Source organism: Pteronotus mesoamericanus, unplaced genomic scaffold (genome assembly GCF_021234165.1).
Source record: "Pteronotus mesoamericanus isolate MK-2021 breed Mesoamerican mustached bat unplaced genomic scaffold, CSHL_Meso_final contig_68, whole genome shotgun sequence".
NCBI classification, from domain to species: domain Eukaryota; kingdom Metazoa; phylum Chordata; class Mammalia; order Chiroptera; family Mormoopidae; genus Pteronotus; species Pteronotus mesoamericanus.
This window is the reverse complement of record NW_026555234.1, coordinates 1,384,247-1,408,019: the sequence shown is the minus strand read 5'-3', so window position 1 is coordinate 1,408,019 and position 23,773 is coordinate 1,384,247. Positions and strand designations below refer to the sequence as shown.

At 53.5% G+C, this 23,773-nt stretch overlaps 2 protein-coding genes across 2 annotated transcripts in view; both read right to left on the bottom strand.

Annotated features, from left to right (window-relative positions):
* The window catches only part of HTT (huntingtin), a 100,631-nt gene extending 93,421 nt beyond the window's left edge, over positions 1-7,210 (bottom strand). Inside the window, exon 1 of the mRNA XM_054581876.1 lies at positions 6,886-7,210. Within this exon, the coding sequence (XP_054437851.1) occupies positions 6,886-7,076 (191 nt within the window). The 5' untranslated portion in view covers positions 7,077-7,210. The remainder of the gene's footprint in view (positions 1-6,885) is intronic.
* Positions 7,211-10,873: 3,663 nt separating this feature from the next.
* The window catches only part of GRK4 (G protein-coupled receptor kinase 4), a 38,733-nt gene continuing 25,833 nt past the window's right edge, over positions 10,874-23,773 (bottom strand). Inside the window, exons 11-16 of the mRNA XM_054581892.1 lie at positions 19,384-19,473; positions 18,164-18,372; positions 15,052-15,189; positions 12,647-12,784; positions 12,005-12,142; positions 10,874-11,013 (exon numbers count right to left, since the gene is read on the bottom strand). Coding sequence (XP_054437867.1) covers positions 10,999-11,013; positions 12,005-12,142; positions 12,647-12,784; positions 15,052-15,189; positions 18,164-18,372; positions 19,384-19,473 — 728 coding nt within the window. The 3' untranslated portion in view covers positions 10,874-10,998. The remainder of the gene's footprint in view (positions 11,014-12,004; positions 12,143-12,646; positions 12,785-15,051; positions 15,190-18,163; positions 18,373-19,383; positions 19,474-23,773) is intronic.

Genomic DNA, 23,773 nt, shown 5'->3' with positions numbered 1-23,773 from the left:
CCTGGGGCGCCCATGCCTCTGAGCCCAACTACCAATTCGTGGTGAGTCCCTCACTCTCTGAGCCCGACTCTCCTGGCTGGGCCGAAGCGGCTCGGCCCGCATCGGGAAAGCCAGGTGTCTGGACAGGCCAACCCTGACCGGTGGGCCACAGCAGCCAAGCGCAGCTTGGAGGACACTGTGGGGTCTCTCTGCATTCAGTAAGAGGAGGCCACACTGAGTCCTCTGCAGGTAGGGGAAGAAGGGGTCCCCTCAAGGCGCAACATTATAAGACTTGTGAAACATAAAACACTCTCTGGACCTATCAAGGCAGCACCTGTAAAGCAGAGCACCGCAGGCCCACCGCCCACGTGGTTAAAAGCGTTACAACACAGGGTCTCCACATGCACAGCCCAGCAGCCAGCAGAGCGCCAAAGACAGGAGCAAGCCGACGGCTCCCACTGATAGTCCTGTGCCCAACGGGGAACTGGTCAGGCCCACACAGTGCCTATCTCCTCAGAAGTGACAGACACCAAGTTTTAAAAAGCACTTTGTCCCTCTCTTTTCATAGGTGATAAACCAAAAGAACGCAACTAGCAACGAAAAACACCCACAGGCTATCAGGGCCCACGCCCTAGGCCGTCAGGACCTGCGTGGGCTCTTCCCACGCGGCAGAGCTCGAGCGTGTCTACCCACTTGTGACCGCCACAGACAGATGAGGGAGCCAACTTCCAACCCCAGTTCCAGGGCCATTCCAACTGGGCCTCGGGCTGCTCCAGCCTCGGTGCTGGCTCACTGTCCTTAAGTTCCAGGGAGCTCTGGCCGCTGCTAAGAACTCACCTGTTTAGTCATCCACCTTCAAGCTCAGTTTTTGCACATTCCATGGTCCTGGCTTGAACTACCTCCTTCTTGTCTTCTTTTGTGCAATAAACGAACTTGGGAGTTCAGAAAAACAACTATTTTATTCCCTCGTGAAATTGAATTACATCAATGAACTGATATGTCAGACTGACTTGTTCCACGTGAAAAGCAAGGAAAAGAATTATTACAGCGACCCAGAATCAGACGCTGTAGCTTTCGTTCATGCTGCCTGTCCCTCAGAGGTGGACCTTTTTCCTCAACTGAAGTTGTTATTGGGGTAATTAGAATGACAGATTCACATACAATTGTAAGAAATAATCGAGACCCAATGTACACTTTGCCCAGTTTCCCACAAGGCAACATTTTGCAAAACTATAGTATTGACATTGATACAACCTGCTGATCTCAGACTTCCAAAAGAAATTCACTTTTACTCATCATGTGCGTATCTAGTCTGTGCAGTTTTAGAAGGTGTGTTAAGTCTCTGCTGCCTCTGACACAGCAGGCCCAAGCCTGGGCAGAGGCTCTGCGCTTCTCCTAAGCTCCCGAGTGATACCCAACTGCTGGCCCTAGGTCGCTCCAAGCAGCAGGATCCACAGCATTCTTGTCTCCAACAGACAGTCTAGAATCAGAGCTGACTCAATGTAACACAATATTAAATAGTGTCTTCTACTGTGTCTGATTTTTCCTTCTAGTCTGAATAAGGTCGGTCCCTTATTCCAAGGTTGTGTGCCAGGGGGCTCCCTTGCAGGAACTGGAGGTCACGGGGTGGGGCTATTAAGGTGGAGAATGTCTGTCAGCAGCCCATTTGTAAGCCACGACAATATAGGACCTTTGCCTACATCTCCAAAAGCCCTCTTTTAAAAATAAATGCTACAATACTATAGAGCAATTAGTAAGAATTACATAGGCAGGCCTCCTCTTATTGCACCTCAATTTACTGCGCTTCACAGGTGTGGTGTTGTATTTTGGGTTTTTTTACAAATGGAGGCAACAAGACTAGGACCCCCTTCACAGCAGCAGTCTGGAAAGCAAGGCAACGGCACCTCCGGAGTCGGCCTGCGTGCACGGCTACGGAACGGTGCCTGCGCTGCATTGTTACAGTGTGAGCTCAGTCATGCCACATTTACCTGGTTGAATATGCATGAAAAAAAATCAAGAAGACAAAAGATATTTAATAATTGTTATTTTAGGAACTGAAACTAAAACAGACTGGAAGGAGGAGTTTGCTTTTCATCGTCTCTGCTATTTGAAGAGTTTTTTACCATGTACATGAGAAATGTCCATAATTTTTAAACTAGTTAACAAAACGCAACCCAAAAATAAATTTTTCCCAAAAATAGTACAATCATATTTAATCTAGGGTGAGCAAACTACAGCCTGCCTGTTTTTGGCTAGTCTGTGAGCCAAGAAATGTTTTTATATTTTTAAATGGTTGACTAGCCCTGGCTGGTGTGACTCAACGGGTTTGGGCATCATCCCACAAGCCGAAGGGTCACCGGTTCGATTCACAGTCAGGGCACATGCGTGGGTTGCAGACTGTGTCCCCAGTTGGGGATGTGCAAGAGGCAACCGAGATGTTTCTCTTGCACATCAATGCTTCTCTCGCTCTTTTTCTCCCTCCCTTCCCCTCTCTCTCAAAGTAAATAGGTAAAGTCTTTAAAAATAAAAACAAGTGGTAGACTAAAAGAAAAAAATCAGACTATCTCACAATGTGAAAATTACACAAAATTCAGATTTCAATCTCATTAATGAAATTCTACTGGCCCACAGCCACACATGGTCACTTACACCTTGCCTCTGGCTGCCTCTGTTCTACAAAGGCAGAGCTGAGGAGCCACAGCGGAGACATGCCTGCAGAACCATGTATTTTACACACACACACACACACACACACACACACACACAATCTGACCATCTACAGAAAACGCTTGCCAATGTTCATGGATAGGAAGACTTATTACCGCTAAGATGCCAACGCTCTCCAAACTGATCTACAGGTTCAGCGCCACCCCCACCAGAACCCCAGCTGGCTGCTTTGCAGGAGCTGACAATCTAGTCTTACGATTCTACGGAAATGCAAGAGGCCCAAGAATAGCCAAAACAATCTTGAGAAAGGACAAAGTTGGAGGACTCACATTCACAATTTGAAACTATGATACGAAACTACAATAATCAAGACTATATAGGACGGTGGGGAATAAATATACAGACCAATGGAAGGGAACTGAGAGTCCAGAAATAAATCCACACAGTTAAGGGCTATTCATTTTCAACAAGGTGCCAAAATGACTCAATTAGAAAGAACAATCTTTTCAACAAATGGTGCTGGGACAACTGAATAGCCACACGCAAAAGAATGAACTTAGACCCTTACCTCATACCACATATAAAAATTAACAAGATAGGTAAGAACTAAATGTCTAAAATTCTTACAAGAAAACAGAGGAGTAATAAATCTCCATGACCCTGAATTAGATAATAGTTTCTTAAATATAAGACCTAAATTACAGCAACCAAAGACACAACAGAAAACTGTATTTTATCAAAATTAAAAATGTTTTTGCTTTAAAGAACACTATTTAAAAAGTAAAGAGAAAACCCAGAGAAAGGGAGAACATTCTCACAAACCATGTATGTGGTAAGGATCTAGTACAGACAATATAAACTGTTGTTGATACAATTCAACCACAAAAAGACAACTCAAAAAATGGAGAAGAATGAAGACAAGGGCTTCACGCAAGTGTGTGTCAGAAAGAGTCTGGGTCCCTAATCTTGCTGTCGCACTTCCTCAAAAAGACAAAGAACTCTTACCTTTGTGAGCTACTGCAGCAAGGTTTGTCCTTTGCAGTTGAATGGAATCCTATGCACTAAGTTAGGTGATGCTCAGTACACAGAGAAACGGACAGGACGGTCCTACTGGCTCTGCCCTGGAAATTCAGTCACCTCTCCATCTCCCCGCCTCCGCTGCCATCCCGCTGCCATCCCGGCAGAGCCCGCCACACCTCCCCGAACGCTGCAGTGGCTCCTGACCGCTCCCCTGCGCCTGCCCATGCTCCCCTTCCCTCGTCCTCAGCCAGTGTCCTCCGTGAAACGGAACTCGAGTCCTGCTATTCCAAGACCATACGCTCTGATGGCTTCCTCTGTTACTTAGAACAAATGCCAGTGTGCTTTTTCAGCCTCCGAGGAAGGGCCGAGGGATGGGGTGTGGCCCGCCTCCCAGGTCTCCGGCCTCCCCTGCCAGGGAGAGCCTCACGCTCACCGACTTCCGCGCTTTTCCCCAACAGGCCTCTTGGGGCCTGGCCCCCTCCTGGGGTGCCCGCCTCCACACCTCAGGCTACTTCACTGACTTCAGGTATTGACTCCCAGCTACCACTGCAGTGGACACCCTATCTGGAACGTCCGCACATTGCTGCGTCCCCTTCCCTGCTTTGCTGCGCCCACTTCATGGGTCACTAGCCAGCATACTGCCTGCTTCAGCCTCTCTTGTGTACTAGCTTGTCCCTCGCTGCAATGAAAGCTCCATGAGAGGAGAACTTTATCTGTTTACCACTATAGCGCTGCACCTATTAGAATAGTGCCTGACACACATTAGCTGGTCAGTAAATATTTATTGATGAGTAAATAATTAAAGTCAGGGACCATACCTGGAAGGAGAGCGAGAAAATGCAAAGGCAAACGTCAGCTGCCTCCCTGGCGTGGGCACTCCCCCATGCCAATCCCCCCAGGACCCCTGCATTCTCTATGCCGCACCAGGAGCAGGCACTCAGATACTTCCAGTGACGCCCGTGTGGGGCTGGGGTGCTACAGTTCCACATGCAGACAGCAAGACCCATAAAAATGGAATAGAGGCAGAGACAAATGTATTTGGGGAAAAAAAAGTAAAAAAAAATAAAACAAATAGAATAGATACTTTCTAAACCACTTTTGGCCAATCTTTTGGATTTTTCACCGGACACATTTGAACAGAAATCCCAAGAACCAAATTTGTAAGCAATGAGTTTGTTACTCAAAATTTAGGAGTACCTGCTGTCTCAACAGCAAAATACATAAAAACATTTTTATGCATTTTAGTTAAAAGTACTATAATTAAGCCTAATGCAGTTGATTTCTGAGTACTCTAAGAACTTTCTAAAGTTACTATGTTCAGCCCTGGCTGGTGTGGCTCAGTGGACTGAGCAGTCAGACTATGAACTAAAAGTTACTATGTTGAAATACTTTCGTTTTTTAATAACTTAAAGTTTATTTTCCTATATATACAGGCTGTAGCTGGAAGGAGAGAATATAAAAGAGTGCTTGCCTCTAGGAACAGAGTTAGGCACTCGGGAGGAAGAGAGATTTTTAATTATTGCCTCTTGGAATTTGCATCATATTGACGTATGACTTACACAAAAAAGATTAAATTTTAAAATAGTCAATCATACATTACCTAAACATAATGAAACAAAATCTACCTACTTTGTCAAGCAGCGTTAGAAGGCAATCTCTTTATACCCATATTTTGAAGATAAGCAAATTCAGCAGGTTCTGTCAAATCAGCATGAGAAACAGAAGGTGCATTTATTTTAAGACGGAAGAAGTGTCTGGCGACCCCAGAGCAGCAGGAATGTCCTGCTCCCGGCCAAGCCCTAGGAGCTTCCCTCTTTACACAGACCCACGCAGTGTGCGCCTGCAGGACAGCTACCTCCTGGGGAGGAACCACAGAGAGTCTGGAATAGAAACTCTAACGCCGGCCAACACCACTCCCCAAGTCCACATCTTCTAATTAAACTCTCAGGACACAGCAAGGACCCTATCAGAAACATGAAGAACAAGAAAACATTACGAAAAAGAGAGTGAGCCTTAACAGAGTGATCTTCTTAAAGGGGCTCTTCTTGAAACCGGCCCTCACCAATTCCCACACCGCACACCTGCAGATCAGAAATAAAACCGGGAGTGGGGGCGGCCCGAACCGCCGCCCAGCCCTCCCTGGTCTCTGCTGAACACGCTCACACAGACTTCAAGGGGCAAGGACGTGGGTCCTGCTAGAAGGCGCCCTTAGTGGTCTCTTCTTTCTGTTTCCTAAATCCTCCCAGGCAGAGGCAACAGAGACCCCCAGTCTCCCAGCAGCACCCGGATGTCGGCAACGAAGGAAGCAGGAGCCGCCCGTGGTCTGCGGGCACCCACGTTCCAGCAAGCGGACGCCGCCGCTGGCTAAACGGACGTCCTCCCCCACCCGCAGCCGCCCTCGCCCTCGGCAATGTGTCCTTACTATCCCCCCCCCAAAAAAGCAAACAAACAAAACAAAACTGGCAACAAGCTTCAGTCCTCTTTTCCTAATACGCGTGCATTATATTATTTCTCACTTGTTAGTAATAACCGGCTGTATAGGTCACCACTTAACTTGGCAACCATAACTCACTCAACTGCGTGCAGACCAAACTTCAGCTGTGACAGCGGGTCTCTCTTCCGGATACTTAAAATCCTGTCGCTACCACGGCCAGCCCCGAACTACCTGAAATGTCCCGAGAAGGTGGGAACGCAGCCCCCGTCCACCCAGCACAGGCCGCTGCAAGGGCCCCGCGCCGAAGCATCTCCACTGGACCGCGCGGCACTCCCGGCGCGCCCCCGCCGCCGCCCGCCTGAAGGTATGATGTCATGCACATCCCCGGCACGCACTCCAGCTCCGACCCCCGGCTCCCCGAGCAGGTCCTGCGCCCTCGGCCCTGCTCCCGCTCCCCGAGGAAGCCGCCCGGGGACACCGCCTCGGCGCTGCCAAGCTCCGCTCACAACACAGCCCTGGGTTCCTGCAAACACAGCGCTGCCAGTCCCTTCCCTAACTTTGCCCGCGGGGACAGGCCGGGGGCCAGGGCCAAGTCGGGGCTGTCAGGAGAGGCTGTGCCTGCCCGCGGCGTGAAGGAGACCCACGCGAGGGGCCGGGGCAGGGCCCGGGACGGCGTCCCGCGGCAGGAAGGGCAGGGGGCCCTGTCGCCGCGGGGCCCGGGTCGGCAGGGGCGTCGCTCCTCCGGGCCGTCACGGGGCGGGGACCTGCAACGGGCCCGCACTCACGGTCTGGGCAGTGGCTCCTCGGCCACGGCTGGCCCGGGAGGCGGCGGCGGCGGCGGCGGCGGCGGTGGCGGGGGCTGCGGCTGAGGCGGCGGCGGCTGAGGGGGCTGAGACGGCGGCGGCTGCTGTTGCTGTTGCTGCTGGAAAGACTTGAGAGACTCGAAAGCCTTCATCAGCTTCTCCAGGGTCGCCATGGCGGTCTCCTGCCCCGCGGGGACAGCGCCCGGAGCCCTCGGGCCTGCTCGCGGCGCCGCTCAGCAGCGCGGCAATGAATGGGGTTTGGGGCCGAGGGCAGGAGGGGGACCGAAACGGCCGGCCATCTTGAACCCGTCCCGGCAGCCCCCGCGGCCCTGCGTCCCGCGACGCTCCGCCGCCGGGGCGGGGCCAGGCCTGGCCGCTGGGATTGATAACAAGAGAAGGCACCTCGACCAGTGGCCAACCGAGGCGCCGGCCCGCCCCCGCGCCCGTCAATTGCCTCTAGAGCCGGCGCAGCCACTGAGGTAAAAGCGTCCCTCCCCAGCGGGGATGCGCGGCGCTGAGGGGCGGGATATGGCGGTGAGGGTTGAGTGCGGCGCTGAGAGCGGGATACTATCCGGAGGGAGCAGAACGGAGGCGGCGCGCAGTGAGGCGCTGAGGGCGTGATCTAGCAGTGGGGCGGGGTGGGGCGGGGCGGGGCGGGGCGGGGCGAGGCGCTGAGGGAGAGACTTGGCCATGGGGGGCGGGGCTCTGAAGGGGTGGCCCTGCGGTGAGGGCTGAATCGGGCGGTGAGGGGCGGGGACGGGGCGGTGAAGGCGAAGCCAGGCAAGAGGGCGGGAGCTGGCTGTGAGGGGCGGGGCGGTGACGAGGGCGGGACAGGGGCGGGGCTATGAAGGCTAGGCACGGACCTGAGGGCTGAACCGGGCGGTGAGGGGCGGGGAGAGGGCGACCTAGCCGAGGCCAGGCAATGGGGCGGGTCCTGTCGGTGAGGGGCGGGGCGACGGTGGGGGCAGGACAGGGGCGGGGTGGGGCGATGAGGGCGCAACCTGGTGTTGAGGCGCAGGGTCGTGAGCTCTGAAGTTGCGGAGCAGAGCGAGGGGCTGAGGGGCGGGGCCGGTTGGGCCCCCCTCGATGTCATGCTCCTGCCGACGCCTGGGGTCATCCTCGGCTTGGGCTGGAGGCCCGCGGGGTTTGCCCGCCCGCCCGCGGCCCGGCCCGGGCTGAGGGCGGGGTCGCCGGCACGCCCGGGGAGGAGTCGCGCTCTCCCGGCCGGGAGCCCGGAGACGTGCACTGGTCCCGGTAAGTCGGCGGAGGCCTGCGGGATGGGTCCTTCCGGCGAGCAGGGCACCCGGGCGTGGCACCTGAGAGGAGAGCGGGGTCGGGCGCCGGCAGGCCGACGCCTCCCGGAGTCAGTAGCCCGGGAGGAGAGGTCCTGGGCGGGCACGGGTGGTGAAAACCTGCCGCCCAGAGGCCGGGCTGTGCCAGAGGAGCGGCCCCCGCAGCAGTGATTGCCCGACCCCAGGGCGTCCCCTCCGAGGACGAGGACTGTTGCCGGGTGCGCGGCGGGCGGCACGAAAGGGCCCGGGCTCAGGGGCCTCGCCGCCTCGAGGGGAGGCGGGTGGAGAAGGCGGCGCGCCGCCGGGGGTGGGTCGGCCTCGGAGAGAGCCGGCGGGGGCGGGGGGCGGGGGGCGGCAACGCCTAGAGCAGGAGCCCCCCGGAGCCCGCGCCCGGCAGAGCCCCGTCCCGCGCCACCAGCCACAGCTCCACCCTCTCGGAGCCTCAGCTGCCCCCAGCGGCCGGGGGAAAGAAACCCCGCACCGCCTCAGGAACCCTCCGCGAGGGGAGCAACAGCCGCCCCCCAGCGGCGGGGCCGCGGGCGCCAGCCTCGGGGCCAGTTCCCCGCTGCCGGGAAGGCCCTGGCCCCGCCTACGGTGCGGGCTGCCCCGGGGGCTCGCTTCGCGCCAGCCTGAGGCGAGATGGCGTTCCCGGGACTAGGGCGCGGGCGGCCGAGGCTCGCACCTCGCCGGCTCCATTTCCTTCTGGGCCTGCACGCGGTGGATGGCGAAGCCAGTGGCCACGTTCGAGAGGCCGCCGTGGCCAGCAGTGCGCCGCGGCCCAGCGCCCGCGAGGAGCCGAGCCCGCCGCCGCCTCGCCGCGGCGCCGCAGGTTTCCGCGCTGGAGCTCTCAGGTGAGAGGCAGCGGGCGCTTGGCCGGGCCTTGCGGAGACCAGGAGCGGAGGGCCCGGCCGCGCAGCGAAGCGTCGCCAGCGCGGACTGCGCGCAGCGCGGGAATCGCGGGAGAATACACTTTTATCTTGTTTAGGACACTGTTGCTTTGCGTTATTCTGTTTGTGTGCTCCAGCGAGGCCGTGGGTCGCTGAGGCCTCTGTCGCCTCAACAGATTGTGGCTGCTTCAGCCATGGCAGAGTCACCTGCCCAGAGCTTTCTGTGATCCTGACGAGAAATCTTACAAGAAAGCCTTACAGAAAGGGCCTGTCAAGAAGGCAGATTTTTTTAAGTTCAGAAAAAGCTTGGCATAGTCCAAAAACAAGCAAAGAGTAACTGACATGCTGGGCAGGCAACCTGGCACCATGTAGTGTCCCCAAAGACTGAACAACGGGCCCAGTCCCCTAATCGCAAAGACACTTCTAGTCACTTATTCTAGGAAAACAGTCATGTATCTGTGAGGGTGGCCACTCCTTACAGCAGCATTTAGCACCAAAAAATGGAAATAACATAAATGCTGGATGGTCATTTTTAGAAGCACATTCACAACACGGGAAATGGTTTCCAATGCATTAGCAGGTTGCACTACTACGTGCAGCATGATCCTGCCTCTTTCTAAACAAAGGAAAACAACACACACACAGAGAAGAGACCTGGTCATCAGGTTTATAACAGTGACCGACGCTCTGTGGGCAGGGCTATTAGGTGATTTTATATCTTAATCTGTGTGCTTTCTGTAATTTTCCAATCTTCAGGGGGGAAAAGCAAAATAGGTTTTTGGTGGGGAGCTAAAAATAAAAGCCTTACAACACCCTCGTGAGTGACCATGCCCAGGAGGAAAGGCAGATATTTAAAGCAGCCTGACACCCCCCCCCCATTTGTGAGTGCACACACAAATGGGGTGCACTCCAGCTGGGCGGTGGCATCTGCACGAATGCAAGACGAGGCGGGAGTCTGTGCAGGTAAGGCCTGGGCCAGAGAAAGAAGGGAAGATGAAGCAGAGCCAGGAGGGACAGGTGAGCAGGCCGGCAGCCCCTGAGGGCACTCTGGTGGTACCCTACCCGTCAGGCGCACACACATGGGCACACATGTTGCAAAAGACATAGACGTAGTAATTGTCGCTTTCAGCAGTCAACATTTATTTATATTGACCCCCATATTTGCCAATTTTATTCCTCTTCATTACTTCCTGCTTGTGTGATCTTCTACCTGGGATCATTTTCTTCTGCCTAGAAAACACCCTTTAGAATTTCTCTTACAGTGGACCTTCTATTGCTGAAATCCCTCAGTTTCAATTTATCTGAAAAGGTCGTTATTTTGCATTCATTGTTAATGAACTTTTGGTTGGGTATAGAATTCAAGGTTGGCTGATGATCCCTGCCAGCACTCTGAAGATTTGGGCATCACTGTCTTCTGCTTTTCTTGCTGTTGACAAGTCAGTTGTTGCTCCTTTGACTATAATGGGGGTGTTACCCTTCTGGCTGCTTTTATGATTTTCTCTGTCGTTGGCTCTCTGTAGCTCCACTGTCCATGTCAGGGTGTGAGAGGAACAGGCTCTTGGCTCCAGACACTGCTGGGCTGATGCTTGAGCCCACTCCTCCCCTCTCCGTGGGTACCTATGAAGCTCAAGCACCGCTGCAAGGTGTCCACATCTAGGGGTTTCTAGATATCATCACAGTGAGTGGTTTTTTGAGTGTTTTTTTCTTCAATCCAGCTCTAGTGAAAACACAGTTCGGCTATTAATGTAGAACAATCTGCCAACTCATAGGCACGTTTTAAGATGTACCACACCTGTTTATTGCAATTCACAGAAAGGATGGATACTGAGCCACAAGCTCCTGGGCTTTGGGGCCAGGCTCTGCGCAGTGAGCGTCGCAGTCCTGCAGGTAGCTCCTCCTCCTCGCTGGCTCCAGGGTTAATGAATGCAGCCCTGCAACACACAGCACACGCCATCAGTGGCTTCCCCAGAGCAAGCTGCCTTAACTTTCCTCGAGTGTACGTGACAATGGGGAAAGCTTGGGGGTGCTAACTCTAAGGCAGGCAAAGCCCTCCCATGTTTTCTTTATTTCACAACCTGGAGGGCACTCAATTCACAGAGAAATCCCCTTGTATAGCTCTCTCCTCGCACTCCCACCTACCCACGCAGGCTGCGTACTCCAGGGGAAGGAGGAACAGCTTCAACCAGCAGGACACACCCATCAGCCCTGGTTTCCCAGACAGGCTCCAAGCGTGGGCATGGAGCGGAGAGAGGAGGTTTCCACACAGGACTGACCGCACTGAGACAGGCTGTCCCGCAGAGCGCCTGGGTTAGCCCACGCCTAACCCAGTTCTCAGAGGGAATGCAGTCGTGGTCAATGCAGTCTGAGATTTAACCATGTAAGGCTTGTTTTTCATGCAGAATGTGAGTGGACAACCTCTGAAAAAACCCCTCAAGAACAAACAGGTATGAAGCAGGATAATCCACTAGTCCAATGAGAAAACTTCACTTGGAAAAAAGTTGCTAAATTTAATGCTACTACAGAAAGTTTCCCCAAACCATAATTCCATTTTCAAAAGACAAGCAGCTTTCCATGTGAATGTGGGTGAATGAGAATCAGAACATGTAGAAATTGAAATAATATGTATTCTTTGATGGTGGTTCTGTAAGTTACTGATCTCTGGGTCTAGCTTAAAACGCTCTGTCATTGATGGAGGAATCTGCTTTTGAACGTTGCTAAGCCTTTCTTCTTGGACAGTCTTCACAGCAGCGTCACTGTGAAGGTTTTTCTAGCTGGGCTTAAATAGCACCATACACAGTAGTTGGCTCTTTCAACTATGTGAAGTGTCTTATATAAGAGGCATTGAAAAAAAAGAAACTTTTGGTGAAATATTTTTTTAACGCATCATATCTAAAAACCCCAAACCATGATAAAATATTTTACCGTTATTCTCCTCCTGAGGAATCTAGAAAAGAAGCCCTTCTTTCGCTTGGCATCTGGTTGACAGGTTCTGTCTTGATCTGATGACTCAATTTCATTTTCACTTTCGTTGATGTCCTTAAAACATTCAGATTCGATCATCTGCATCCACAGAGGGGCGGGATCAGAAGTGGGGGAGATGCCGAGGTCAGCCATCTCCCGCCCAGCACTGCCCCAGCCCCGTCCTCCATCTCTGTGCGCCCTGCCTCCTGACCTCTTCCTGGGCAGGTAAGGTGGCTTCCCCTCCCCAATGGCACCGCCTAGGAAGCCAGACTCAGGGCCAGAAGCCCCTGTCAGACCCAATGGCCACCTTCAGTCTACTTCCTCTGAGAGGACCAGGGTCAGCTGCCGTGAATAATTTTGCCTCTCAACACACTAATTTTTTACCGTTATCCTCCTCCTGAGGAATCTAGAAAAGAAGCCTTTCTTTCACTTGGCATCTGGTTGACAGGTTCTGTCTTGATCTTATATACACGACTGTGTATATATAAAAAAGCTGAGAAGATAGCTTTAATAGGGAACTCTAAAACACATATGCACACTCCCGTCATTTTTTTTCTCGTCACCAGAAGTAGTATGAACCGGCCACACTGACCGGGGCAGTACCTCGTTCTGCCAGGGGATGGAGACACACCCAGTAACAAACTGGCTGTAGAAGGTCTTGTCGGAGGTGTCCAGGTAGACGCCTTTCACCGTAGAGAACTGCTCGATGTCCTTGATGTCCTTACAATAAACCGCATGCGGCTGCACACCGAGAACAAGGAGGCGCTGGCCGTGAGGTCACTGGGCCACTCGGTTTCCTTAACCACTAAGGACACAGTGCACAGGGAGTCGAGGCCTGAACACCTCCTCCGGTCCCAGTTCTGGCTGAGCCCCTTATTTGAAGCACTTCCAACCCCTTCCCCAGACATGTTCAGGGCCACAGACCCAGGGACACCAACCAGCCAGCTCTTACCCGCACACCTCCAAAGACCCTATGCGTCCCTTTCCTGAAGTGAACGATAGGTTGCAGACAGCTGGGCACTCTTGTGTGAACACGGAGGGGGAGGATGGCAGCCCTTGACCCTGGACCCTCACCCCGCCTCTGACCCTTGGTCTCCACATCCAACTTTGAGCGCTCACCTAGTCTGAGCGAACAATGGCAGGCCCTGTTCTCCAGTCCCCGTCAAGAGCTCATCTAAGCTCTTCAGCCAGCAGAGGCAGGCCCTCCTCTAGGACAGGGCCTGGCGCTGCTGTTCTCAGGGGTCAGGAAGCAAGCAGAGCGTGTCAGTGTGGCCGCCCGCGCCCCTGGGGACTAGGCAGCATGGCCGGCCATGGAGGCACCAGGCCCAGCTCGCACAAAGGGCACCCTGCAGCTCTGAGAACGCACAGCACAGTGAGTGGGACAGCCAATGGAGTCATGTTCCCAATGCCCCTAGCTGGAACTTCTCTGAAAGCAGCTGTCACCACAACGTAGGGAGACAGTCCAGGGGAAGGCTGGCAAGGACTGGGCCCCAGCCCAAGGCCCAAAACCCATGCTGCCCCCCGACTCAAATGGAAGTACCTGACATGCTACCGTCAGACTCTGCGGTCACCTGGCCCCCATAGGTCCTCTGGTTAAATTCAGGAGGACCCCCAGAACTGCCCAGAACCTGTCTGCATGTCTCAGCACCACGCCGCCATCACCCCTCCCCTCAGAAAAGACCATCTCGGTCGGCCAGCCCTACCTGAGACCCCAGGCAGCCCCAGGGCCTGGTGGAGAGAAACCTCTTGGGACCAGCAGTCCCACCTAACATCCCCATCTGGTGGTCTGCTCCTCCTGCAACTGTTTCACTGGGTCTGCACGAGCTGAAGCCAGCTCCCCCTCAGCAGGGCCCTGGCCACGGCGTTCTCCCCATACCAGCACTACGGCCATGTCATCAGCATGCACCACGGCACTGGTTCGGGGAAGAAGTTGCTCATGTAGAATGCACGGATCTAAGCTAGGTCCTGACCTGAGCCACTACAAGTGTGAACGGCACACCTACTCCCCTCACACTCTGCACGACCACCTCATGCCCGCGTCTGGAGCATGCCTGCGGCCGGCCATTGGCACAGAACCCAGACTGTTGTGCCGCCCGTTCCTGCCGGTGCTCTGCCCCAGCGCTGACAGGTGCCAGGTCCAGGGCCAAGCGCCCAGCTGTGCCCCCCATACGCTCAGGTGACCGTGCCAGGGTCCTCAGTGTGGACAGGACCTCTGAGATACCGGTGGGGAAGCAAGCATGCCAGCACTGACTTCAGAAAGGGACACTGGCTTTCCAACTTGGGCCTGGCCTAATGGCTCCCACAAGGAAAGGTGGGGAGAAAAGAAGGGCTATTCTGCCATCAACAGGGCAGCGACCAGAAAATACACCAACATCCACAAGCACATCCATGAGTGGCTTTCAAGATGTGTGTCCCTCGGGTGCTCAAAGACATCTGGAAACCGGCCCTGAAGGAGACAGGACCCCAGGAGTGCTCTTGGACGCCAGGGGCAGCAAAGCTGCCTGGGCCAAAGAAAGAAGGAATGTCCCACACCATATCTGGGTGTGACTGTCCAGAAAACAGGATGAAGATCCACTGAACAAGCTCTATATGCTGGTCACCTATGTACCTGTCACCACATTTGAAAATCTACAGTTAACGTGGATGAGAACTAACTGCTGATTGTCAAATAAAGTTATAAAACCGCAAAAAAAAAAAAAAAAAAAAAAAAGACTGGTACTTTTTCTTCCATGGCTTGCTGAAGAGTTGTGCAGTGTCTGAGAAGGGCAGTGACACAGGCTTAGTTCCATCAGCAGCGACAGCCCCCGGGGACACCAGGCCCGAAGCCAGAGGGCTGCCGGGAAGGCCTGTGAGGACAGGTCTGGGGCAGCATGTGAGGTGGGGGAGGAGGAGGAGCCAGATGCAAGGGGACCCAGGCAGAGGCACCCCCAGCTGGCTGTGCCAGGCAATGTGGAGCTGCAGGTGTGAGGCCCGCCCTTCCCTGGGACCCTTGGCCGCACGGTACCTACATCCGGGCGGAACGGGGGCTCTACCATGTGTGCCTCCAGCCTCTTGAAGTCAATGTCCTTGAACACAGGGTGCTCTTTCACTCCAGCTGCTCCGTCACCCTTGCAGCCCAGGCGCTGCTTGGGATTCTTGGTGAGTAACTGTAAGAAGCAGAGATGGAGTCAAAAAGCTCTTGGGACCAAAAAATGCAGAAAACCTCCGTAACAATGACCAAAGAGTTGGGTGGCAAAGAGCACCCCCATCAAAACAGAGCCACTCCACACCCTGACCAGGACAACTCGGGGCTGGACTTCATCCCACAAAGGGAAAGGTCACTGGTTTGATTCCCGCACGTGCCTGGGTTTGCGGGTTTGGTCTCTGGTTGGGGCACATACGATCGATGTTTCTCTCCCTTTCTCCCTCCCTTCCCTTCTCTAAAAATAAAATCTTTTTAAAAAACAAAAATAGAGTCACTCCAATTTCAAAGTATTGACCAAGTTTCATGAATTCAGATTTTACTAATTTATGTGATACTTCAAAAGGAAATTGAAACTAAAGATTCCTTTATCAATAAATAGTTGGCTAAGTAAATCCTTAAGTTAAAAAAAATTAATCATAAAAAATGAGAATTTTTAAAAAGAAATAGAAACCATTGAGCACTTCAGAGGTACCACTTTAATGCTAAGTTACATTTATACCTAGAAACCATTTTAATCTCTTCATTAAGTAGATCACTAGGGTCTCAGCCAGGCAAACATTTAGCAAACCCAGTTCTAGAAATTGTATATTCTAAAAATTTATAGAAAGTACCTCATTCAAAGGTATTAGGAATACCTTTGATAAATTTGAAACACCTTTGATATATATGAAATTACTAACGTCACAAATTCACAGAGGCCTGCCTCCACAGTTATAATCAATAAGATTTGGCTGTGCTCAGAGCAGCACAGGAAAGACCTGGTGCTTGGAAATACAGCAAAGGCCGGGGCTGGGAGCTGCAGCCAGGGTCGCATCCCCCACCGCCCAACTGGACACATGTTGCTGAGCGCACAGCGGGCCCAGGGCTCAGCTGTCACTGCCGGTTATGCACTGCAGAGGCAGAGAGCTCCATGAGGCCTAAATAATACTGACCATCTGGGCCCTCCCAGAAAAGCTTGCTGTGGCCACACTCAGCGCCAGCACCCACCGCTTTTCTGAATATAAATCAAAGTCCCAGGTGAAGGCCAGCGCACATTGTTCCAGCTTACCTGTTTTTACTGTAGTTATTTCTGTTTGTTTTAGACGCGCCCCAAACCCGCGAGCTCCTTAGGGGCAGGCTCTACTTCTAATTCATGGGTTAGGTCCCTGCGGCCCTGTCAGAGTGTAGCAAGTGTGCAGCACAACACACTAGTGATGTGCAGGAACAGCGGCTTGGGCAGAATGTTATTAAACAAGGAGGAGCTGACTGAACACTGTCAACTCCAAACACTGTCAGAGTGAGCTGGAAGAGAGGCCCCATCCCACTGCTCAGGGGCAGGCCGCTGACACGCACCATCATCACGGTGACGGAAACAAAAGGAGAGGGAACCTGAAATCATTCCTGTGCGGCCACTATCAACTCACATGAGTTACTGATGCACTTCAGTAACAGGTGGTGTGCCTGCCAGGGACTCCAACATGCCCCTCCCTAGTGACCTAGTCCTGTGTCCTGCCCTCGCCACTTCCTCCCTAGGTCACACGCCAACTCTCCCAGACCATCAAGCCCACGCTGCCATTTCAAACAGCTGCCCCCCTGCTTGTTCCCCAGTGTTTCAGCTCTGGCAAGGAGGAACTGTGGCTCCAACAAGCTATGGCTCCAGGGCCAGGAGCATGACACAATCGAGGCCACTGACCTCCCCCTTCACTTAAATCCCCACGGGCCTTTGATGCTCCCAGGACCGCCTTCAGCTCCCTTCACCCCCTCAGCCCACCCCTCCGACAGCTCCCCACACTCTCACGAGGCTGATGACCTCTGAAGACAGAAGCCACAGAGACCACTCATGAGCTCCCACCGCACAAGCACTGCCCCGTGGCAGTGACTTCCCCACCACCCACCTCTCCCACTCTGCCTCGCACTTCTCCCCTCCCTGCACAGCCTGGACTCCTGGTAGGAAACCCTGCAGCGCCACCTCCCTACTCAGCTGGGACCTGACTTCTCACCCAGGTCTGACTGCCACCCCCACCGGAAAGTCTTCAAAGCCCTGGCTGGTCTCCCTCCATCAGTCCTTGCAGTCTCTTCCCAGCACATCCCCCACCCTTGGAAACCTGCGAGGGCTTCCCAGGGCCCCTGGGCCCCCCTCCCTCCTTCCCTCTCAGGGCCTGGTGGTCTGCACCCCTCTCTGCCCGTCCCCACCACCCCTGCAGTAGAACAAACCCCGGGGGACGGGTTCTCAACTGCTCTACTCACTGCTGGATGCCCCGGGCCTGAGACAGTCCCACAGGTGATGTTCATAAACCCTCGCGAATGGAAATGAATGAAAAACTGTGCTCAGAGCACCTAAGTATCTGCTAAAGTGACAAGGAGAGCTCCTTCCACCCACTTCGTGTCTGGGCATGCGTGGGTACGGAGTGAACGGAAAGGGCCTGCCTGGCCTGGGGGCACATGGGGGCGAACCTGACTACGCCTCACAAGGGTCGTCACCCCCCGTGACACACAGCCTTGCCGGGCCGGGCCTGGCACATCGAGGAAAGAGGCAGGCACACGGCAGAAAACTGAGTCAGGGTGACGCATGACAGTCCCTAGCAGCTACTAAAGGGAGAAGATGGGCGAGAGAAAAACCTCACTGTTCCAAAGTGCACTGAAGATTCGGCTGTAGTTCAGTTTCATGCGACACTGGTCCGCGGCATGGGGAGGCTCTGAGGACAGGGCCTCAGCGCCACCGCCCCTCAGCAGCGTCCCTGGGAAGGCAAACCAGCCACATGCTTGACTCAGCTTTGCTCTGTTTCATGAGAAGCCCAGTTACGTCCTTCTCCTGATGGCGTCCAGGCCAGTCCCTACTGCCCCATCTGCCTCGAGAGGAAGCCCATAGGCGTTCGAGCCAGGAAGCGCCAGGCAGGACCTTTGGCAGCCCCTCCCGGCCCCTGAGATGGCCAGCGCCGCCAGCCCAGCTAACCCACCATCCTGCAGATGGACTTGGCGTCCTCCGAGAACTTCTCCGAGTACTCCTCGGTGTCCCTCCTCACACGCCGCTCCACCTCCTCCCGCCGCACGCGCTCCTTGTGTTTCTTGAATGGAGAATGTCCCTGAATCATTTCATAGATCAGACAGCCAAATCCCCACCAGTCGGGACTGAATGTATAGTTTTCATTATCGATAACTTCCGGAGCTATATAACAAATACAGGAAATGTAAGTTACTTTAGTTTTCAATTTTCTTGTAATCAGTTCCAAATAACACACTATAGTTTTAATGTTTGTGATAACATGGATGAACCTAGAAACAACGTTAAGCGAAAGAGCCAGACACAAAAGGCCGACCAGCTGCATTTCTGTGAAATGGGCAGACTCGCCCAGTGCACAGAGATAGAAAGTAGATTAGTGGCTGCAGGGCTGGGGGCGGGAGGTGACAAAAAGGGAGTGACTGTTGGTGGGCATGCGGGTTCTCGTTTGCAGTGATGAGAACATTCTGACATGAGATGCTGGCGGCGGCGGCGCGCTGCTGTGAAGGTACTGGAGTCCACAGCACAGTGCACTTCCGACGGCGAGCCTTATAGGATGTGAGCTCTACTTCAGTAAAGTTGTCACTAGAAACTGCGTACCCCCCACGAGCATGAGATGGATCCCCACAGAGTAACTGGAGGGAGGGGGCCCCCTCCACGCACACAGCTCCACAGCCCCGGTGCCTCGGGAAGTGAACGGTCTCTGTCCCTAATGCAGTCAGGACCGCAGTGGCTGGTGACAGCAGAAACAGCGGGCTATGGGGACTGCGGCAGGACTCTGCAGGGGCACCCTGGGGTCAGGCAAGCGTCCCAGGCAGCGCTGTGAGGTCACCTCTGGAGCCGACCCAAGGCTCTGGAATAACCAGGGGATGCGATTTCAGGAGGGGCCTGTGAGGCCAGCACTCTGGGGGCGGCAGCGGCTGAGCGAGAAGGGCTGCCCGGCCCCAACCCGGCCTTCACGGCTGCGAGACGCCCCCGGGCCTCGGCCCCCGCTAGGGGAGGGGCGGGCAGGGGGCTCGGGACGAGCCCAGGTGGCCAGGCAGGGCGGGGTGCCGAACGCCACACCTGTGCCTCGGGCAGCGACGGCTCCAGGGCATCCGCGTTTGAATTTCTCTGTGTTCTGGGGACTGGGCACCTGAACAGGCAGCACAAGGGCCACGGAAGGGGTCTCCCACTTACCCATGTAGCCGATCGTTCCAACTCTCCCTCGGACCGTCTCCCCTTCTGGGATCTCCAAGGCTAAACCAAGGTCGGAAATCCGGATGTGTCCTGCGTGTGTTCAAATACATGACACAAATCACCGGGGGACACGCTGACGCCTGAACAACAATACAAAATGGGAAAAAACATCTAAAAGCATGGATGGAGATTAGAGCGATCCACACTCAGAAATACTGGAATCTAAAACTACATATAACTTTCCTGCATTTACTCAAAAGCTATCCAGTGCGTTGAGTCCCACTAACGGCAGGAAATCAGTCGTGCCTGGCTGCTCACCAGGAGGCCTTTCAGCCACCGGCAAAGCTGGCCGCCCTCCAAGGCACTGACGCAGTTTCAGGCCAGCGTGCGCGATGCTCCAGGCGGGAGGCAGACCTTGGGCTCCGGCTGCACTGCGTCTCCGACCTGGCAAGCCATGCGCACACCCACCCACCCCCGCGGCTGCAGAGTGGAAGGGCCAGTACGGATGCTGTGGCCACACGGCCTGGGGTGGAGTCCGAGGTCTGCCACTTACTAGCACATGTCAGTGTCCCCCCTTCATACAGAATTCCCTCAACATCACAGTTGTATGTATTTTAAGTAGAGCACAATGTTGTGAAATTTTAAGTTCCTTTGTCTCATTCTTCTTTTAAAAAAGTGATTTTTTACACTGAGAAGTGAACGGTAAACCTACTGACAAACTGGCAGAAACTCCAAATGTGAGAACGTGGTCTGTGGGCGGGATGCGGGGAACCAGGCGGATGGGGCCCTGCCGGGGGGGGGGGGGGGGGTGCAAACCTGCACAGCACCCCCAGGAGGAATTTGGGGGAACTCTACGTGAGCCCGTCCTCCCACCCAGTGCCCTGCTTCTATGACTCTGTCCCAGGCAGCCGGGCCACGGACCTGGGAGACCTCCCCTTGGTGGGGGAGAGTGATCTCTGTCACACATTTTAAAAGCAAAATGGAGAAAAGCCTTGTATGTTAATGTCATTAGGAACTAATACTTTCAGCATCAGGAGAAAAGCACAAACGCGAAATAAAGACGTTAAATAAAAATTGGGAATATCAATATGAACCCATGATATATTCTTAGAAAAGAAGAAACAAAGCACATCTTCCTTGTCCACTGAAAAGGCCTAGGAAGACCGACCAACACAGCAGCAGTGGGCTCCTCAGTGCCCACATGGGCTCACGGTGCCGCTTCCCACCCAGGGGGCCGGGGCCCTTTGGGGAAACAGTTGACTCCAGGTCTCAGCACGTGCGCAAGACAATCCTGCAATGTTACCGTAGCAGCAAACAAGGGAGGTCTTAAAGTCTGCTGGACACCACTGGCCAAAGGCGGGACAATAGGAACATCAAAAAGAATGGTTTCAATGGACTAAAACACATCAAAGTGTTAAAATCCACCAGTTCACAATGATAGCAAAACAGAAAAAAACAAACACTTCTTGGTCGTCTTGGAGAATGACAGAGAACACACACAGCGCTCTGCAAAGTGAAAGTGAAAACAAAAGGAGGTCATGCTCAAGTGTTCCGCCTGAGTTTCCTGAGGAACAAGAAAACAAATGTTAATGAAGCACAGTTCTTTTTATAGGTGAGTCCCAACAAGCAAGCCAAAAGGAAGGACGAAATTAACACATCATCCTGACACAACCCCAGTGGAGTGACAGCTCACGACACTGAATATTAGGCTATTAAGTGAAAGGCCGGTGGGAACTGAATAATGGACCGACCAGTCTGACCACACCACGGGTCAGCCTGAACACCAAGAGAACAGAGGCCCCTGCCCAGGCCGGGCAGCTCAGTGGGTTGGAGCGTCGTCCCATACACCGAAAGGGTACCGGTTCCATCCCAGGTCAGGACACCTATGGGAGGCAGCCGATCAATGTTTCTCTCTCACATTGGTGTTTCTCTCTCTCTCTCTCTCTCTCTCTCTCTCTCTCTGAACTCAATAAACATATCCCTTGGGTGAGGATTAAAAAGAAATTATTTTTTTTTCTTAAGATTTCATTTATTTTTTTAGAGAGAGGGGGAGGGAGGGAGAAAGAGAGGGAAAGAAAAGTCAAGGTGCAGTTGCCTCTCGCGCACCCCCTGCTGGGGACCTGGCCTGCAACCCAGCCTGTGCCCTGACTGGGAACTGAACCGGTGACCCTTTGGGTCGCAGGCAGGTGCTCAATCCACTGAGCCACACCAGCCAGGGCTAAAAAAAATTTTTAAGAGACACTCAGCCATCACCTGCCTCCTGATGCACTACAGCAGGAAGTATACATGATGTCTACTTACCCACAATCCAACCGGGACCTGTCCCAGCCCCCAGGCCCAACCTCTGGCTCTCAGGGACCACACTACATCCAGCCAAGTCCACAGCACGGAAATCAACTGCACGAGCGTCTGTGTGCAGCCTGACAGAGCCGCCAGAACTCAGCACCCCAACCGGGGACTTAAACAGCAGAAGCTACTTCCTCGCAGTCCTGGGGCTGGAAGTCTAAGACCAAGGGTGGCCTCTCTCCTTGCCGTGTAGATGAGAACCTTCTCTCTGTGCGCTCACATCATGTTCCCTCTCTGTGGGTCTGTGTCCTGCCTAATGCCTCCCCACAGGACACCAGTCACACGGCATCGGGGCCAGTCCCAATGACCACATTCTACCTTAATTGTATCTTTAAAGACCCCATCACCAAATACAAGTCACATTCCAAGGTGCCGGGTTAGGGCTTCAGCACATACATTTTTCAGGAATACAATTCTGCCCATAACCCCTGGACTCACATGCAAATAACCAAAGAAGCAGGGAGGAGAAGCCTATGAAAGTTAATAAGACGCAACAAGGTATCAACCCAATGTAGTTCATTGAATAGTCAATACGCAACTCCACATTCATGATACGGTTAAGACTTGAAGCCTATGGGTGATACTAAGGAACTGTTAAATACTTTTGGATGTAATAACAGTATTGTATTTATGTTAGGAAATGGTATCCTTACTTTGACACACATATAGAGAAAAGAAGATGTATAGGATTTTCTTTAAAATCATTGTCAATAAAATGCTACTGGTTTTGCCTTGGCTGGTGTGGCTCAGTGGGCTGAGTGTTGGCCTGTGAACCAAAAGGTCACTGGTTCAATTCCCAGTCAGGGCACAGGTCTGGGCTGTGGGCAAGGTCCCCAGCTGGCGGCATGCAAGAGGCAACCAATAAATGTTTCTCTCACACATTGCTGTTTCTCTCCCTCTCTTTCTGCCCTTCTTCTCCTCTCTCTAAAAGAAAACAAATACAATCTTTTAAAAAAATGCTACTAGTTTTTACAAGAACTCACTGTTCGTCCTACTTTTTAGGACTATCACTATTTCATAAAACGGAGACCTCTTCTATAGAAAATATAAGCATAATATAGTTTTCTTTATTATCACTACCACTGGATGAATTTCATAAGCTGAGTCCTCTGTAATTTATATATTTGCAAAAGGGCGCAGGGACACTTAGGAGGGTCACGGGGGAAGCGCCTCACCGCGCGGAGTAGCCAGCTTTTCTTGGCGAACGCCACGGCCGCAGTGCTAAGTTCTGCTCCATGAACAGGACCCCCGTAGGCTGTCTGGGAGGACAGGGAAGACACATTCACGGAGAACTGTGTCGCTCTGTCCTCTGTGGCTTGCTGGGGGAAGCAGTTCTTAGAGACCTCCATTGCATGAGAGGAAAAATCCCAAAGTCAACTGCTTTTTTTTTTTTTTAAGTCATAGAAACTGGAGTGTATTTTTAAAAATTAAAACAGCAGGAAAAAAGGAATAAAAGATTAAAAGTCTCCTTAAATCAAGAAAAGCAAACAAAGTTTTGTCATTCTTTTCTCTTGTTATTGGAAGGTGAGCCCGTCAGTAAAGGACAGCGACACAGGAAAGTGGCCCAGAAACACTGCTTTCTGTTTGGTGGCAGAAACTGAATGACAGGCAAAAATACCTAAAAGCAGATCTGCCCGGTGGCAAGCGCCTGCCCCGCTGCGCTGCGCTGTTCCCACCCGCACCGGTGCCCGTGGGCTGAGCTCATCAAGCCCAGCACTTGTCTCCTTTGGACAAGAAAAAAATGTCTCAGCGCCCAGCACTTGCTCAGGACTCATCACACTTGCTAGACTTGCAGGAGTCACACCACCACCCGCAAGAGAAACCACGTCATCGCTCAGTGCTCATCAGGCGTCCGGAAACCGATCAGCTGCAAACGCCGAGGCCCAGCTGTACTTCGGATACCAGCACCTGTCGCCTCCTACACATGGCACTTCTTTCCCTTGCTCATGGGGCCACTTCACACACAGACAGGACACCAAGCAGGACAGCGCTCGGCGGGTGCACAGGGGCCAGGGCCCGGGCCGAGCCCCGTGTCTGCCTGCAG